The sequence below is a fragment of the Pantherophis guttatus genome, chromosome 3 (assembly GCF_059756535.1).
Source record: "Pantherophis guttatus breed Tessera chromosome 3, ASM5975653v1, whole genome shotgun sequence".
Classification (NCBI taxonomy): domain Eukaryota; kingdom Metazoa; phylum Chordata; class Lepidosauria; order Squamata; family Colubridae; genus Pantherophis; species Pantherophis guttatus.
The window spans coordinates 151,979,252-151,997,586 of record NC_142065.1 but is presented as its reverse complement, the minus strand read 5'-3'; the positions used below and the strand labels follow the sequence as shown (position 1 = coordinate 151,997,586).

Sequence of the window (18,335 nt, the reverse complement as noted above, 5' to 3'; positions counted from 1 at the left end):
ATGAATCTAGAAAAATCAAGATCAGTTATAATTTGAAATGGTTTCTGTATTTGTGTGGATCTATCATCTATCTATCTATCTATCTATCTATCTATCTATCTATCTATCTACCTATCTATCTCTCTCTCTCTCTATCTCTCTCTCATCTATCTATCTATCTATCTATCTATCTATCTATCTATCTATCTATCTATCTATCTACCTGATCTGCCAGTTGTGTTCCTTTCTGGATCAGGACTCCTTACGCACGGTCACTCATGCCCTTGTCACTTCCCACCTGGACTACTGTAATGCTCTCTACATGGGGCTCCCCTTGAGGAGCACCCGGAGGCTCCAACTGGTCCAGAATGCGGCCACGCAGGTGGTTATGGGAGCAACGTGGCGTTCCCATGTAACACCTCTCCTGCGCGAGCTGCACTGGCTCCCGGTGGTCTTCCGGGTGCGCTTCAAGGTTTGGGTTACCACCTTTAGATCGCTCCATGGCTTAGGACTTGGGTACTTACGAGACCGCCTTCTGCCACCAGTAGCCTCTCACCGGCCAGTATGCTCCCATAGAGAGGGGCTCCTCAGGGTGCCATCGGCCAAACAGTGTCGACTGGCGGCCCCCAGGGGGAGAGCCTTCTCTGTGGGGGCACCTGCCATTTGGAACGAGCTCCCCCAGAGATATGGAGGATCCTGGATTTACACACTTTCCGCCGTGCCCTCAAGACCTTTTAATTTCAACAGGCTGGCCTGGCCTAACTTCCTCTTAATTGTTAATTTTAAATTTGTTTTAAAACAATAGGGGTATTGTTTTAAATAGGGGTATTGTGTATTCATCTGTATGGGCCAAATTATTTAATGTGTTTTTATATGGTTTTTTAAATTTTGTATTATGTGTGTTTTATTTTTTGGCTGTTCACCGCCCTCAGTCCTCCGGGAGTAGGGCGGTATATAAATCCAAAAATAAAATAAAAAATAAAATAAAATATCTATCTGTCTGTCTGTCTGTCTGTCTGTCTATCTCTCTCTCTATCTATCTATCTATCCTCTTGTAACCAACTCAATCAGGCACCCATAAACTTTTACTAAAATGAATAGTGTAATAGGAGTGATTTGATGTTTATAATTATGAACTTTAATCTGAGCTAGAGTGATCAGCAAAGAGAAAACAAAATCTACTACATTTATGCAAGTTTGTCATCAAGGTGTATATAAAAATGGAGTCTTCAGGTGACAAAAATCAAAATTCCCATCGCGTATTTGACAAAGCACAGTTGCAGAGATGGTTTCTGCTATGACCAACAGGAAGACTTCATTGAAAGGTATGTCTTATTTATTATTCTTTTCTATGTTTTTTCTGAATAAGAGCAATTTTGTAAACAAGTAACAACACATTTTTGACTGATACAAATTAAGCATTTCACAATCAGCTATGCAAGCTAAACTTAAGAACTTGTGGAAATCCTATAAAATGAATGGTAAGTCCACAAGACCACATTATGTCCTTAAGGAATGGATTATATCCATAGTTTAGCATTATTCTATACCAGTGGTTCTCAACCTTCCTAATGCCACGACCCTTTAATACAGTTCCTCATGTTGTGGTGACCCCCAACCAGGGGTGGGTTCTAAATTTTTTTACTACCGGTTCTGTGGGCATGGCTTATTTTGTGGGTGTGGCTTGGAGGTCATGTGACTGGGTGGGCGTGGCTAGCTGGTCATGTGACCAGGTGGCCATGGCTATGTGTATAGGGACTACTCAGAGGGCTGAAAAAAGTCATTTCTGACACGTCCTCGCACTTTTTACTGGTCCTCACACTTATGACCATCCTCACATTTATGCCTGTGCAGCATTCTTAACAACCATGTCACTCATTTCACAACTGCTTCTCTTCAACAAGGTATAAGATGGGCAAAAAACGTAAAATGTGAGGACAGTCGTAAATTCGAGGACTGGTCAAAAGTGCGAGGACCAGTCAAAAATAACTTTTTCAGCCCTCTGAGTAGTCCCTGTGCACAAAAGGACTACCCAGAGGGCTGAAAAAAGTGATTTCTGACAGGTCCTCGCACTTTTGACCGGTCTTCGCAGTTATGACTGGTCATCATTTATGCCCATTGTACCATTCTTAACAACCATGTCACTCATTTCACAACTGCTTCTCTTCACCATGGTGACAAGATAGGGCAAAAACGTAAATTGTGAGGACAGTTGTAAGTTCGAGGACTGGTCAAAAGTGCGAGGACCAGTCAAAAATAACTTTTTCAGCCCTCTGAATAGTCCATATGCATAAAAGGATACAGCAATAGAGAGGGATGAAGGAAGGGAAGGGAAATTAGAGTAGGAGTGAGGGTAAGAGAGGGAGGAAGAGAGGAGGAGAAGGAGAAAGAAAGAGGAAGTAGGGAGAAGAAGAAGAGGGGGAGAAGAGAAAGAAAGAAGGAAAGAAAAGACAGAGGTGGTAGGTGGTAGGTTTGAGGAGAAAGATTGCTGTACAATAAAAAAGATGAAAGGGAAGAAAGCCAACCCCAAACAAATATTAAGATATTAAGATAAAGAATGAATTGTTAAACTTTAAAGAATAAAAGAGAACAAATAGCAATAAATAGCAATAATTAGAAACACACATACAAACATACAATGTATTTTCTTTGAACAGAGTATTTGGCCGGTTCACAAATTTAAACAGTTGTAGGAGGTTAGCACCCACCCCTTTCCTAGAAGAATGAAATATTTTGGGAAATATTCAAAAGGCAGAATATTATATTTCCCTGGATGAGAAATGGAGAAGCATATTTTACAGACAAAGCAGCTCCCACCTTCCTGCCCCCCACCCTTTGTTAATGGGCCAGAGGCAGAAAGTCAATCCTTTGTCAAATGACATTTGCAACACAATAGCAACCGAAACTCACCACACGTGACCTGGGAAGCATGTGACCTGGGAAGCACATGTGACCATCAGCCAGCAAGGCTAGCTAAGACCCCCACCCCCTGGGAATCTGACAACCAATCAGGATACTCTTTCGGGCCCCAAGAAATGCAAACCCAGAGAGAGCATAAAAACCCGAGGATTTACTGTATCTGCCCCTTTTCTGTTCAGGAACTCAAGCCATGTGATCCTGTCCACCATTAAACCATCTTTCCAAGCAGTCTCCATGTTTCCAGTGTCTTTTTCCCCACTTGGAGCAGAACCCAGAAGGATATTTCTTCCAACACAGTGTTTAGTCATTTCAATTAAATTTACAATTTCTATATTTCCTTTTTACCATATTTATTCCTCATCTATTTTTTAAAAAAACCAATATTACCCTTCATTCTCATCTCTAATCTTAATCAAATTCAATTTTTCCCTTCTATTCTATATTATACCACTTCGCATTGTCATCTATTTTTATATCTATCCTCACATTGGTTAATTATGTAATTATGTAATCAGTGGTGGGATTCAATATTTTTAACAACCGGTTCTGTGGGCGTGGCTTAGTTGGGGGTGTGGCTTGGTGGTCATGTGACCGGGTGGGCGTGGCTAGCTGGTCATGTGACCGGGTGGGCGTGGCTATGTGCATAGGGACTACTCAGAGGGCTGAAAAAAGTCATTTCTGACTGGTCCTCGCACTTATGACCATCCTCACATTTATGCCCATTGCGGCATTCTTAACAACCGTGTCAGTCATTTCACCACTACTTCTCTTCACCATGGTGACAAGATGGGGCGTAAAACGTAAAATGTGAGGACAGTCGTAAGTTCAAGGACTGGTCAAAAGTGCAAGGACCGGTCAAAAATAACTTTTTCAGCCTTCTGACTAGTCCATATGCACATAGGGACTATTCAGAGGGCTGAAAAAAGTCATTTCTGACTGGTCCTCACATATTTGACCGGTCCTCGCACTTATGACCTTCCTCATATTTATGCCCGTTGCGGCATTCTTAACAACTGTGTCAGTCATTTCACCACTACTTGTCTTCACCACAGTGACAAGATAGGGCGCAAAACATAAAACGTGAGTACAGTTGTAAGTGTGAGGACTGGTCAAAAGTGCGAGGTCCGGTCAAAAATAACTTTTTCAGCCCTCTGAGTAATCCATATGCACAAAAGGATACAGCAATAGAGAGGGATGAAGGAAGGAGAAGAGAGATGGAAGAAAGAAGGAGAGACAGGGGAGGAAGAGAAGGGAGGAAGGGAAGGGAAATTAGAGTAAGAGTGAGGGTAAGAGAGGGAGGAAGAGAGGAGGAGGAGAAGAGGGGGGGAAGAGAAAGTAAGAAGGAAAGAAAAGAGAGAGGTGGTAGATTTGAGGAGAAAGATTGCTGTACAGTAAAAAAGATGAAAGGGAAGAAAGCCAACCCCAAACAAATATAAAGATATTAAGATAAAGAATGAATTGTTAAACTTTAAAGAATAAAAGAGAATAAATATGAATAAATAGCAGTAATTAGAAACACACATACAAACATACAATGTATTTTCTTTGAACAGAGTATTTGGCCAGTTCACAAATTTAAACAGTGTTTAGTCATTTCAATTAAATTTACAATTTCTATATTTTCTTTTTGCCATATTTATTCCTTATCTATTTTTTTTAAAAAAAACAATATTACCCTTCATCCTCATCTCTAATCTTAATCAAATTCAATTTTTCCCTTCTATTCTATATTATACCCCTTCTCATTGTCATCTATTTTTATATCCATCCTCACATTGGTTAATTATGTAATATTACAGTTGTTTAATATAAATTCAACATTTTAATATAAATCAATTAGTTATATAACTATCTTTTTTGTATATTAATCAATATGAACATGAATATTCCAATTATTTCCATGCAATCCAATTTCTTACAAATCAATTAATTACATTTACCAATAATAATAAACCAAATAATTTCCCCCATATATTCCTCCAAACCACAATTTAACCATTTCTGCTTTCAACACAATATACAATTAATAGTATCTCAATTATTACAATTCCCTATTTAAATAGAGCTTTTTTTCTTTTGTGTTTTAAAATCTTGAACTCTCCTCTTTTTCCCTAAAGAGGAACTACCTCTTTAGGGAAAACTACCTTTCCACTAAAGGTAGTTTGCACCTACCTTTTTTGGTGAGGAAAAAGAAAAGAAATCTGCCTGCCTCATTTTGTCACGTTGCAGCAAAGACCCTCTTTACTTTCAATTTCGCTTTTCAGCACAGCTAGGGGGAAAAAAATTTCCTCCAGGAATTTACCTCTTTGCAGCTAGCTCTTTGAAGCCCTGTGGCAAGAATTTAAAGTTTTTTTCCCTCTAGCCATCAGCTGGGACTCCGGAGGCAGCAATAGATTGGGAGTGGGCGGAGTAAGCGAACGGCGACCGGGCGATCCAACAGAGGCAGAGGGTGAGTGAAGGTGTGGAGGGGGGCGAGAGAGGGCTTTGGTGACCCCTGTGAAATGGCCGTTCGACCCCCAAAGGGGTCGCGACCCCCAGGTTGAGAACCGCTGTTCTATACTAAAGAGAGTATCAGACGTTGTCAGTGCTTTCAATTTATTTAAAAATAAAATTGTTAACAGTGCTGCTTTTCTGGACCACTCTAGCCAAAATAAAGCGCAAACCTATGAATGATCAATCAGACATTAATCTAATTAAAAGCTAATGGAGCACCTACATGGAATATTGTATATAAGATTATGCTCAACCTGCCTCATATGATAACATGCTTTCCTCAGGCTACCAAAATATTAAAGACTTGTGTATGTTGGTATCATATATTATAGTGTATTCAATGTAATTTGCTCCATGTAGGTGTCCATAGAATTAAATCCTGAAAATATTGCAATTTGCAGTGAGATTGATGGACTCAAGTTACAGTGACAAGGGGTGCACTATTGGAAGACAATCAAAATCAGGTTAGAGGAGGATTGTCAAGGAGAAAAATCTATCTATGATACCAACTCCATGGCACAAAAAATATCAATCAATCTTTATAGAATTTAATTATGTTTGGCAATAGCTCCTTTCCGTTCTTTGCATTTTAAAAGAGAATGGGCGTTGACTTACCTGAATGCTTCATCTGGTTGCTCTGTGTCCAGTGGTCAGGAACGGGTTACTCTCACTGCAATCTACTTGATTGAGTCTGCTAAACTGAGAAGCTCTGCCCCTCTGCCTTGCTTCCCAGCTTTCAGATGAAATACGATACAGCAGACAGACACGTGGAGCTGCAATAGAAGGAAAAGCAACCGACAAGCGGGCCGAACTGACGAGGGTCGAAAAACAGAGAGGGGCTGACCACTGGACCCAGAGCAACCAGATGAAGCGTTCAGGTAAATCAACGCCCAATCTCGTTGCTTCTGGGTCCAGTGGTCAGGAACGGGACATGCCAAAGCATAGGCCTTATAGGGAGAGACCCGCCCGAGGAGTGGAGGCCCGTTCCCTGAGTACTTGTTGCAACACCCTGCGGCCAAAGGCCACGTCGGCGGAGGCAAACCGATCCAGGCGGTAATGTCAAATGAATGGAGTAGGGGAAGCCCAGGCGGCTGCCCGACAGATCTCCTCTAGTGAAGCCTGGGTGGCCCAAGCCACTGAGGTGGCCGCACTCTGAGTGGAGTGGGCCGTAATGCAACAAGGGACAGGGAGGGACTGAGCCTCATATGCCTTGGCTATGGTAGCCCTGATCCATCGACCCAGGGTGGACGAGGAGACATTTCTGCCCAGGGAGGAAGTTGGAAGGAAACCAGGAGGGATTCCAATTGTCTAAAGGGAGATGTCCTCTTAAGATAAATGTGGAGGGCACGCCTGACATCTAGTGTGTGCCACGCCCGTTCCAGGGGATGGGACGGATTGGGACAGAAATCCAGAAGGATGATCTCCAGGGATCGGTGGAAAGGGGAGTTGACCTTAGGGAGAAAGATAGGGTCCAACCTGAGCACTACTCTATCCGGGTGGAAGATACACAGGTCAGCCCAAGTAGAAAGTGCCACTAATTCTGATACCCACCTGGCCAAAGTGACGGCCAGCAGGAATGACACTTTATAGGATAGAAAACGCAACCCCACCTCCCGAAGGGGCTCAAATGGAGCTTTCGTGAGTGCGTCAAGTACCTTGGGCAGATCCCATGTAGGCTACCGATGAATGGGTGCCGGGCGGATGTTAGATGCCTCCTTAAGAAACTGCCTAATGAGGGGGCGACTGGAGAGAGATCCCCTGGACCCACAACAAAGAATAGATGAAAGGGCAGCTATTTGCCTGCGGAGCGTGTTTGGAGCCAAACCCGCATCCAATCGTTCTTGGAGGTACACCAGAACCTGTTCCGTGGAGGCCGCCATGGAGACAATGGACTTGCGCTGGCACCAGTAAGAAAAGGTACGCCATGTGGAGTCATAAATGCGAGTCGTCGAAGGACGATGAGCTGCCTGGATGGTCGTGATGACATTGGAGGGCAGGCTTCGTTCTCTCAGCAGGCTCCGCTCAACCTCCAGGCGGTTAGTTGTAGCCAGCCAACGTCTGGATGAAGGAGAGACCCTTGACGCAGTACCAGCTTGTCTGGAGGAAGATGCCATGGATGGCGAATGGAAAGAGCCCTCAGGTCCGCGAACCAAGGTCGACGAGGCCAATGGGGTGCGATCAGCAGCAGATCCGCCTTCTCTTGTAGCATCTTCCGAACAACTTTGGCTATGAGGGGCAGAGGTGGGAAGGCATACAGAAGTCCGGGAGGCCAGTTGCTGTGCAGAGCGTCCACGCCTTCTGCCTCTGGATCCGGGAACCGGGAGAAGAATCTCCAAGTCTGACGATTGTGTCGAGTGGCAAAGAGGTCCACGACTGGAGTCCCGAAGAGAGACGTGATCTCTGTGAACATGTCCTGGTCCAGGGACCATTCCCCTGGATCCACTGTGGCCCGACTGAGCCAGTCCGCTTGGGAATTCGCTATCCCCGAAATATGTGAGGGCCGAAGGGACCTCAGATGAGTCTCTGCCCATGCTCCCAGTCTCTCAGCCTCCTCCATGAGGGGCTGGGACCGAGTCCCCCCAGGCGGTTTACATGGGCTTTGGCTGCCACATTGTCGGTCCTGACCAGAATGTGCCTGTCCTGGACCTTGTGGGAAAAGACCCGTAGGGTCAGATGGATGGCCCGGAGCTATAACCAATTTATGTTGTGTTCCAGGTCGGACCTGGTCCAACAGCCCTGAGCCATGGATCAACCCTGCTTTCAGAAGGGACAGGATTGGGAGGGGCCTCAGATTGCTCCCCAAACAATGTGATATCAACTGTAGTTTGTCCCTTTACTAAGGGTGGGACCCCATCCAGGGATAAGGCAGGGGTTGTGGTTGCCTGAGGCAAAGGAGAAGCATCCCTGGGATGAGGGGATGCAGCATGCAGAACAGTAGGAGGACCTGGAGTGACCTTTTCCTGTACAGAAGCAGCCTTGGTGGCTTTTTATACGGCCTTCTCTATGGCTTTATGGAGTTTAAGTTCCTCTTTAGCTAAGGCAGATGATGACTGAGAGGCCTTAGGGGAGCTGGTAGAGTGGTGAGACTTCCTGCTCCTGTTTGTGGGGACAGAAGATGATCCCTGGGACTCTTCACCCTGAAGGCGTTATTTAGTGGCCCTGGAGGAACACTGAGAAGCCATCATGGAGCTAGGAACAAAGGGCAGCCATTAGAATATACCTCGAAGGCGTAATATAAACTGGAACTGCCAACTTCCAGATAAAATTGCCACCCTATAGCAGGAGTAAGCTCCGCATAAAAATCCCGTGCCTCAAGGGCAACAGCTGCCATCAAGAGTAGGGAGCTGTAGAACTCCGAAACTAGGCCTCTACCAGCCATGCGGTCGATTCAAAATGGCCACCGGAAGAATTGCAAATGGCGTCCAGCAAGGAGCCCAAACAACCCCCCTGCGAGTACCTTTAGATGAGGTGATATTGCCAGAAAGGGAGAAGACCAGCCGAACTGGCCCACCCAAGGAGTCCAAAAACGCTCCCGAAGCCTTCCACGCCGTTAGAAGCCACCCGCCAAGTTGCGGCTGTAAATGGAGCCTCCGGCGCCGCTGACTTCACAAGGGCGCCCTCGCACTCACCAGCGATGAAATTCTCCTTTTCAGGGAGAGGCTCTCGCAATTCAAGCGGAAGGCTGTAAGGACTCCTTTAGGGGCACCCTGAAAGGTCTCCCCTCATGCTAATTTAACAGCGGTTTCGAGGGTTAGCCCTTTGCGCTGCTCAGAGGGCCAGGCTCAACCAGCTAGGAACCTCCAGCCCCCAACCAAACCAAAAAATGGCCTTCAGTGGTTTCGGGTACAAAGCCCTTCTCGCTGGAATGCTCACCAAGCTGATCTGGGAGGCTGTGTGAGGAAGAAATCTCCAAATCTTTTCCTTTTGCAGGAGCTCAGCTCAAACGTGTCTTTCTCAATCGGATTGAGTCAGAAAGCTGGGAAGCAAGGCAGAGGGGCGGAGCTTCTCAGTTTAGCAGACTCAATCAAGTAGATTGTAGTGAGAGTAACCCGTTCCTGACCACTGGACCCAGAAGCAACGAGATTTGGAAACTTAGAGGTTCAACTAGCTCCAATAAAGATGCTACACCATTGCTGCAGTTTGGATATAACTAAACTTTGGACTCACTACTCCTACAGAAGGTTTTCCAAAGCAAGGTCCAGGACCAGTTTCATACAATAGGCACAATGCTGGGTATTGAAAAAAACATGTTAGAATGCAAGTCAATGTATAAAGTACTGAATTCAGAACAGGGAAAATTACCATGTATTTGTTGTTCAGGGAAGCAACTTCGTCTACTGGGTATGGGGCTGCATAGTGTAAGACTGAAATCTTTTTGATTCCTTATGTATGATTTATCTAATGGGAAGTGCAAAAGTCTGACTCCTGGGATTTCCTGTATGCTCAGGATCTACTGCGCCACTAGACTGTAATTTTTCCCAAGAAATCAAATTTAGTTTCTGCCAACATAAACTTCATTTATTTGGTACATGCTCTTAGCACAGTCATTTGCTTTTGTAAAAACAAAACAGGGCATAGGGCATTGTCTAATCAATGTACTGATTTATCAGTAATTAATTTTACAGGTTTTATATCAGACATGATCTCAAGAGGTCTTTGGCTCTCCAGATATTCAGCACCAACTCTCTGTAAAAGTTATTCACGCCAAAGACCTTAAACAGCACAGCTGCTGAAAATTTGCAGGCAGCACCCCAAGACAATCAAAAATCTAGATTGTGACCTATTTACCTTCCCTCAAATTTAATTTTAAAACCATATGTTTGTCAAGAAGGAAGTCACTCTTGGAAACAGCTATAAAGGAAAGGGGTTTAACTACACTTCCACTCTTTTTACACTTATTGTTGCTATGATTATTGTTATTACATAGTTTATATCCTATCTCTGCTAAGGTGAAAAGGCTGAATTCCTCACATATGGTTATTTAACAAATCAAGCATTAAAGTAAGAGGTCATGGAATACCAAATAGAGTGTTTTCTTTTCTTGATTTATTTCATCTTACGGGTATCTGCCTTTTTCTTTTTGTCTTCAAGGCCTGTTTCTAGCCACCATGCTGCTAGCTAATATGTTCCTTTCAAGGAAGTGTGTAACATCTTCACCCATTTGCCCTAATGGGTCCGACAATTGCCAGGTTTCTCTTGGGGACCTTTTTGACCGGGCTGTTAAACTATCCCATTATATCCACTCTCTGTCTACTGAAATATTCAATGAATTTGTAAGTATTTTGGCATAAGGAAAAAACTAATTCTGTAGCAGAGGCTAAACCATGTGTTCCTAAACAACAACTCCAGGCATCCCTTGTCAACTATAATCATTTCTGCACTTGCCAGGAATTGTAGATCAGTAACATCTGAATGTCCTCAGGTTGGCCACCAGTATTTTGTGAAGGGCATTTTTATTTTTTTTAATCATAGTTTTCTTATTTCTTCAAGTTCAGTTTCACAATGGGTAAAATATAAAGCATTGGCTCAGTGTTTTATTATCTATATGGAAATGTAATTTCATAAGGTCGCCTTTATTATTGCTAGGTTGTACCAGGCAAATGTTATTGCTTATTGAAATTAAAAGATTCTTAAACTACAGGTAGTCCTCAACTTACAGCCATTTGTTTAATGACAGTTTGAAGTTATAACGGCGTTGAAAAAAAAATAACTTATGACTGTTTTTCACACTCACGACTGTTGCAGCATCCCCCGTGATCAAAATTCAGACGCTTGGCAACCAATCCATATTTATGACGGTTGCAGTGTCCTGGGATCATGTGATCACCTTTTGAGACCTTCTCACAAACAAAATTAATAGGGAAGCCAGATTCACTTAAGAACAGTGTTACTAACTTAACAACTGCAGTGATTCACTTAACAACTGTGACAGAAAAGGTCCATGGTGGCACAGTGGTCAGAAGGCAGTATTGTAGGGCTAACTCACTGCTTACTCCAAGGTTTTGATTCTTACCGGTTCAAAGTTGACTCAGCCTTCCATCCTTCTGAGGTCGGTAAAATGAGGATCTGGATTGTTGGGGGCAAAATGCTGACTCTAAACCACTTAGAGAGGGCTGGAAAGCACTGTGTAAGTCTAAGTGCTATTACTATTGCTAAAATGGAGCAAAATTCACTTAACAACTGTCTCGCTTAGCAACAGAAATGTTGGGCTCAATTGTGGTTGTAAGTGGAAGACTCCCTGTATTTGTGGAAAAGTTATCAAAGCCCCATAATAAAGTAAGCTTTATACAAGCTTTTGAGTCAGTGGTGAAATCCACATTTTTTTACTACTGGTTCTGTGGGCGTGGCTTGGTGGGCGTGGTGTGGTAGGCATAGCTTGGTGGGCATGGCAAGGGAAGGATACTGAAAAATCCCCATTCCCACACCACTCTGGGGCCAGCCAGAGGTGGTATTTGCCGATTCTCCGAACTACTCAAAATTTCTGCTACCGGTTCTCCAAACTGCTCATAATTTCCGCTACCAGAATCTCCAGAACCTGTCAGAACCTGCTGGATTTCACCCCTGTTTTGAGTGGATTTCTAGATTGGAACCAACAAGATATTATGTTTCATATCTTCAAATTGAAGATATAAGAAACAGAGTTTTCAGAGTCTGTGCTAATACACTTTTCCTCAGTGAAACAAGCTCACCTCTATTCCTTTTAAAGTTAGATGTCTTATTATTTCTTAAGGCGCAAGTCTAGGAAATGGGATTGGGCAGATAGTTAAAGTCTCATTAATAGATCCATTGTAGCGAAAGCTTCATCTACCCTGGGGAACTGAACCTCAACAAAGGATGTGGAAGAAAGAAAACATTGTCTTCTGTACACAGAAGTCATTTAAAGTAACAAAATGAAAACGTGCAAGACTAAGTAACAAATGTCCAAGTGAAAGATTTGCTCAGAGAAAAGTAACTAAATGCATGCAAAAAGGCTATTTTGGAGTAGGACAGAAAATATACTCTCTGAGGAAATGTGGGAGGTGGGCCACTTTATACCATAAAGAAGCTTTTGTTAATATGGGAAAACATGATGCTTAAAACTGGTTTCCTTTCACAGTATACATAGAGGCAGATCACCTTTGACTAAGCCATGCAGTAAGGTTGGGAGACAAAATTAATGCCCTCCATAACTCTAGGATACATTTTACAAGGCAACCAATGAATAAACCAAAAAACAGTCTATCCCCCCACCCCCAAAATCCTGGTTATCTACTTCACTAAATGTCATATTTGTTTACTGTCAGGATGAACGCTATGCTCAGGGCCGAGGTTTCATTGCAAGGGCCGTTAACAGCTGCCATACTTCTTCCCTAACCACTCCTGAAGATAAAGAACAAGCTCAGCAGATACATGTAAGTTGTCTTCGTTTGTTGACAGATGCGAGCAAGTTCACCAGAAATCTGATGAAATCCTTTCAAAAGCATACAGTTACCATAGATGGAGTTATAAAAGGGCAGCTCTCCATTGCTCTACCTCTGTAAGTGGTAGGGGTCAGCAAAGCACAAAACACAGAAGCATGCTCTGACCTACATGAACGAAAAAGAAAGACAATACGTTCACAATACAAAACAAGTTCGGTCTTTCACAAGGCTGGAAAAATCCAGGGAAGGTTGATGAAAGCACATCTCCTTTAACTGTCCTAAGGAGAGATGGGGAGATGGTATTTTTGTATGAAGAAAACAGTAGACTATAGATGAAATAGTCCCTAGCAGGAGAAAAAAAAATGCATCTGCCAAAAATGGAAAAAATAATTCTAAAAGGTCAGGGGCTAGAACTCTATTGCAATGATCTCTTGATCACACGCAAGTTTCCCCAATGTTCCAGTTTCGGAAATAAAACACACCTTACTGAATAATCACATTTTAAAGAAAGTTTCTCCTCTATGCACTTGATGAGGAAATCTTTGGAATGCTAAGGTATCGCTCGAGAGCCCATTCCTATTGATTCAATTTCAAATGCCATTCATCCATTGAATAATCTCCCTTTTTAGAAAGCAAAACATGTGCCACAAATATTTGAGATATGTATGTGTCTGGCATTTATCTGTGTTTGCACGGGGTACTTGGGATGTTTGAGCCTTTCAATATAGTAGCACAATAGCAATTCTCCCAAGAGAACAGGAGGAAATTTATGCCACAGAATAGATGCATTTTTGGGGGATGTAGGTAAGGAAAGTGAAAAGTGATCGTGTCAACACTGGAGAGGTCTCAAGGACAGGCACAATGACTAGGAGGATCCCCGGAAAGCCAAGAGCCCTTTGATCTTTCAGCTCACCTCAAGCAGTGGCAAAGTTTCAAAAGAAAAGAAATCTTCCCAGAAGCAAAACACTTGAAATCAGCCTTGTGTCTGGGCATGTTTGCAGGATTTGATGTAGACACAATAAATGCTTCAGGATGAGATATTAAGTGGCCTACCACAGATCACATCTTCCATTATATCTTCAAATATTTTCTAGATCTCTTATTTCTAAAAATGTATCATTAATGCTCAGGCTAATCTCTGGATTAAAAGGCATTTATGCAACAAAGATGAATGGAGTGATTTCTACTGGCAGGGCAGATAATTTACTGAGAGTCTGATATTTAGGGCATTCTCTTATCTAGTTACATTTAAAAGAAAAACACCTCGCAATTGCACTACAGCCTGTAGTTTAGCTATATCTGATAAATGGATAAAATTGTAGTAAGGACATTTTAAGGTAGGCTTGATTAAAAATTGTTCCATATCTGCTGTGTAGATTTTGCACACTAACTGTACAATTTTGTTGCCAATGAACAGCACGAGGACCTATTAAATCTAGTTTTGAGTGTACTCCGTTCCTGGAATGACCCTTTATTGCACCTGGTCTCTGAAGTTGAACGAATCAAGGAAGCTCCTGATACCATTCTCTGGAAGGCCATGGAGATTGAGGAGCAAAATAAACGACTTCTTGAGGGGATGGAGAGAATAGTTGGACGGGTGAGTCAAAAAAATAATAATCATCCTCTGAAGTCCTTCCAGCTTCATAACACTATTCAAAATGTATAAAATGAGACAGATTTTTTTGTTGTTTGTTTGGATTAAAATGCTTCAAAGAAAGAAAGTAAGAAGTTAAAAGTGTCAGCAAAACCTTTCAAATCTGGAGATCTGTTTGGCATGTATAAGTAGCAGCAAAATATCTTGTTCTTGACTAATAAAAAAGTTACAAAGTGCCAAACAACAAAGCATAAAGCTGATCTTGTAATTTTTTCTTAACGCTAAAAAAAGGACATGACCCAACCTAGACTGAGAATCAGCAAACAGCATAGGAGAACTTTTAACTTGCTCCTACCTTATATTTTATAAAATTAACATTGTTCTCCTGCACATGAAAGTGCTGAAAAAACAATAGCTTTCATTGATATCATTTTTTTCTTTTTAACACTTCCTTGCAGAGAGGGAATTTAATCTTCCTCTTGACTTCTACACAGGCTGAGACTACAAAAAAAGCCTAGTTCACAAACACCTCAAAATCAGCTGCACATTACAAACTTAATATGTCATATAGTTCGTTTGAAAGCAGTCAATAACATTTTTTAACATATGTAGGTATGTGCCTTAGAAAAGTAACAGAACGAGCAAGTCTGTGCCATGAAGGAAGGCAATAAATAAATGTTGTTGCATATCTAGTACATACTTTGTACATTAAAAGTGTTAAGCTTATGTTCTTTCTTTCCACACTTGTTTGAACCAAGAATGTTTCCGAATTCCCCTTATTAATTTATTATCTTAATTTCTAATGTGTCATATTCAAAATCTACTGTGAAAATGAAGGACAGTAATTGAAAGCAAAGACATCAAAATAGGTACCAGTATTTCTAAGCAATTTTAAGGTGCATGCATGCCATCATTTTCTTTTCATATTTGCCTTTTCTTTCAGCAGTTGAAATAGTTACTGTTTACAGAAAGATACCTAGGCAGCATTTTCTATGTAAAATTTAAATACGCCTAAAAAAGCAGCTATCCATTCTGAGCAAGGGCACTAAAATCCATTCTAAGCAAGGGTACTAAATCTTTTTCACAACCATATTGTTGTATTTGCTGTTTTCCTGATCTATCAGGAGTAGGCTAATATGACTGCCTTCCATCCGCAAATTAGTGCAAGTCATGCTTACAATACTTAATCTGAAAATGCCTGCATGCTCTAGCATTTCAGATTATCATTACTGGCCAATGTTTCACTAGCACATGAGTCCTAGATTACTAATACCTAGATGGGATCCTGACAAGCCCTACTGTTTTCTGGAGTTAGGTACACAATGTCAGGTAGAATGCTTCTCTTTTTCCATCTTAAAATATTCATCCTATAATCCCTCCAACTGTAGATTTAAAGTTTTCATCCTTTAGACTGGTGGTGATCTTTTTAGGTTGCCTCTGTTGAACTGCCAAATGATAAAAGTTGGATATACCATAGTATCTACAGCAAACTTTCCCAATCTAATGGTCAACACTGTCTGAACATTGTGCATGTTGGTACAAGATATTTTGAATTGAATTGAATACTTTACTTGGCCAAGTGTGATTAGACAGACAAAGAATTTGTCTCTAGTACAAAAGCACTCAGTGTATATACAAAGCAACAGAATAATAACAATAATAACAACAACAACAACGATGATGATGATGATGATGGTACCAAGGGAGACTAAAGAAGATAATAAAAGGTATAAATAATATGACAGCCACATTACATGGGTTAAAAGATATTAGGCAGCATTGAGAAAATTTAGTATTCAACAGTGAACTTTTTACTTATATTTCACCAAAAGAAACACTCTTTCGTAATAGAAGTTCATGACAAGATACATATATACAAGATAATTAGAATGCCCTTTGCAAGTTAGAGCTGCAAAGTAAACAAGTAAGACTTATATGCTTGACTACTTTCACCAATCAAAGGTTTTTATTATAGTGAAATCAAATACAATATCTCCCCTCCCACCCCGATACAGATACAGATACAGATACTATCTGTATCTATAGCTCCATATCTATATCTATATCTTGTTTATCCATTCATTCAGCAATCATTCAAAATTACAACCGCTTTGAAAAAGGAGACTTAAAAATGATTCTCGGAGTTCTGACTGTCACAGCACTCCCACTGTCATGAGGTCATGATCTGTGTGCTCGGCAACTGGTTTGTGCTTATGATGGCTGCAGTATCCTCCAATTGCCACTTGCTATCTTTCTTGCCAGCTTGCCTCAAGCAAGAGTCAATGGGGAAGCTGGTAGGAAAGATCACAATCACTCTGGTAAATGGTTCGCACCATTCCCCACTTGGCAGCTGGCGCCCCTGGCCCCATTGCATTCGTGCCACACCTTGTGAGTCATTCATGCACCCTCTATACCCAGCAGCAGGCATCCCCAATCCTGCCACACTTGCATTGCACATTGCACTTTACCTGCCTGCCTGATTGTGAGCCATCTAGGGCTTGTTTAACAACCCACACCATTGCTAAGCAGTGCAATCATGTGACATCATCCTTTACATGACTAATCACTTAGCAATGGATCTGGTCCCAGTTATTGTCATTAACTGAGGACTATGTACAGTATATGTATCAGTGGTGGGTTTCAAAATTTTTTCTACTGTTCTGTGGGTGTGGCTTGGTGGGCGTGGCATGGCCTGGTGGGCATGGCATGGCTTGGTGGGTGTGGCTTGGTGGGCATGGCAGGGGAAGGATACTGTAAAATCTCCATTCTCTCCCCAATCCAGGGGAAGGTTACTGCAAAATCCCCATTTCCTCCCGATCAGCTGGGACTTGGGAGGCAGAGAATAGATGGGGACGGGGCCAATCAGAATTTTTACTACCGGTTCTCTGAACTACTAAAAATTTCTGCTACCAGTTCTCCAGAACTGGTCTGAACCTGCTGAAACCCACCTCTGATATGTATATGTAATCTACTGATAGTATCTGTTCAAAGATGGGGATATTTTAGGAGCAAAACGATTATCTTAAACCTAGAACAAGTTTAAAGCATACATTTTATCTAATAGAAGGGAACACCAATACATTTTAGCTCTTAGGAATCCCTCTATTTCCCTGGCCCCACCCATTTTGGGAGTGTAGCTCTGCATCTATCTTCCTAACTGGATTTGTATGGAAGGTGTGTGTCTCTGCTTTAAAAAATGACTAAAATTTATTTAGCAATTGTGAAATCATTAAAGTTTATTTTGATTTTGCACTTTCCTTAGGTTCACCCAGGTGACTTAGGCAATGAAGTCTATTCTAGATGGACTGGTCTCCCTTCCCTCCAACTGGCTGACGAAAATTCCCGCCTCTTCGCCTTCTACAATCTGTTGCACTGTTTGCGTCGGGACTCCCACAAAATTGACAACTATCTGAAACTCCTGAAGTGTCGCCTCATTTATGACAGCAACTGTTGAACCGCTGTGCTATTGCTTTATTAAAATGATAGCACCGTATCTTTTTAAAACACTCTGCTTTTAGCCTCACTGCTTTTATGTATACTTTATAGAAAATCTCAGCTTGCAGAAAACGATTTAGAGGCTCATTATGTTCACTTCTTTCTGGTTAACAGTTTCTGGTTAAACTGTTAGATAAACCGTTATTTTTTTCTGTTGAGAGCACTTTCATTCAGATTGCAGCAATATTCAAATCAAGCAATAAAACATTGAAAATGCACGGAAGTGAAAATGTATTTCTTGAAAGTTGGGATTGGGTGTAAAACAAGGGGCCATATATCTGAGTGGACCCAGAGCTACATGCAACTTCCAAATGCTTTTGATACTTTTTTTCAAACCTCTCCAAAATTGCTACCAAAATTATAGTTTTGAATGTGATAAAAAGGGGGAAAGATTAAATACATTAATTTACTTTACAGGTAGTCCTCAGTTTACAACCACAATTGGGACTGGAATG

General features: G+C 41.8%; 1 protein-coding gene and 1 long non-coding RNA gene across 14 annotated transcripts in view; one reads left to right on the top strand and one right to left on the bottom strand.

Annotated features, from left to right (window-relative positions):
* LOC117672539 (uncharacterized) overlaps nt 1-18,335 on the bottom strand; it is a 363,153-nt gene that overhangs the window by 67,387 nt on the left and 277,431 nt on the right. The gene's annotated exons all lie outside the window — the stretch shown is intronic.
* PRL (prolactin) lies at nt 1,223-18,098 on the top strand. 3 transcript variants are annotated; one of them, XM_034429255.2, is made up of 6 exons: nt 1,234-1,304; nt 6,125-6,269; nt 10,483-10,664; nt 12,675-12,782; nt 14,209-14,388; nt 17,648-18,098. In XM_034429255.2, exons 2-6 carry the CDS (start codon nt 6,257-6,259, stop codon nt 17,837-17,839), a joined length of 675 nt encoding a protein of 224 aa, XP_034285146.1. In that variant the 5' UTR covers nt 1,234-1,304; nt 6,125-6,256; the 3' UTR covers nt 17,840-18,098. The 3 variants fall into 3 exon arrangements, with proteins under 3 accessions (XP_034285145.1, XP_034285146.1, XP_087746481.1); XM_087890355.1 differs by lacking the exon at nt 6,125-6,269 and adding an exon at nt 5,261-5,347 and having other exon boundaries at nt 1,246-1,304; XM_034429254.3 differs by lacking the exon at nt 6,125-6,269 and having other exon boundaries at nt 1,223-1,304.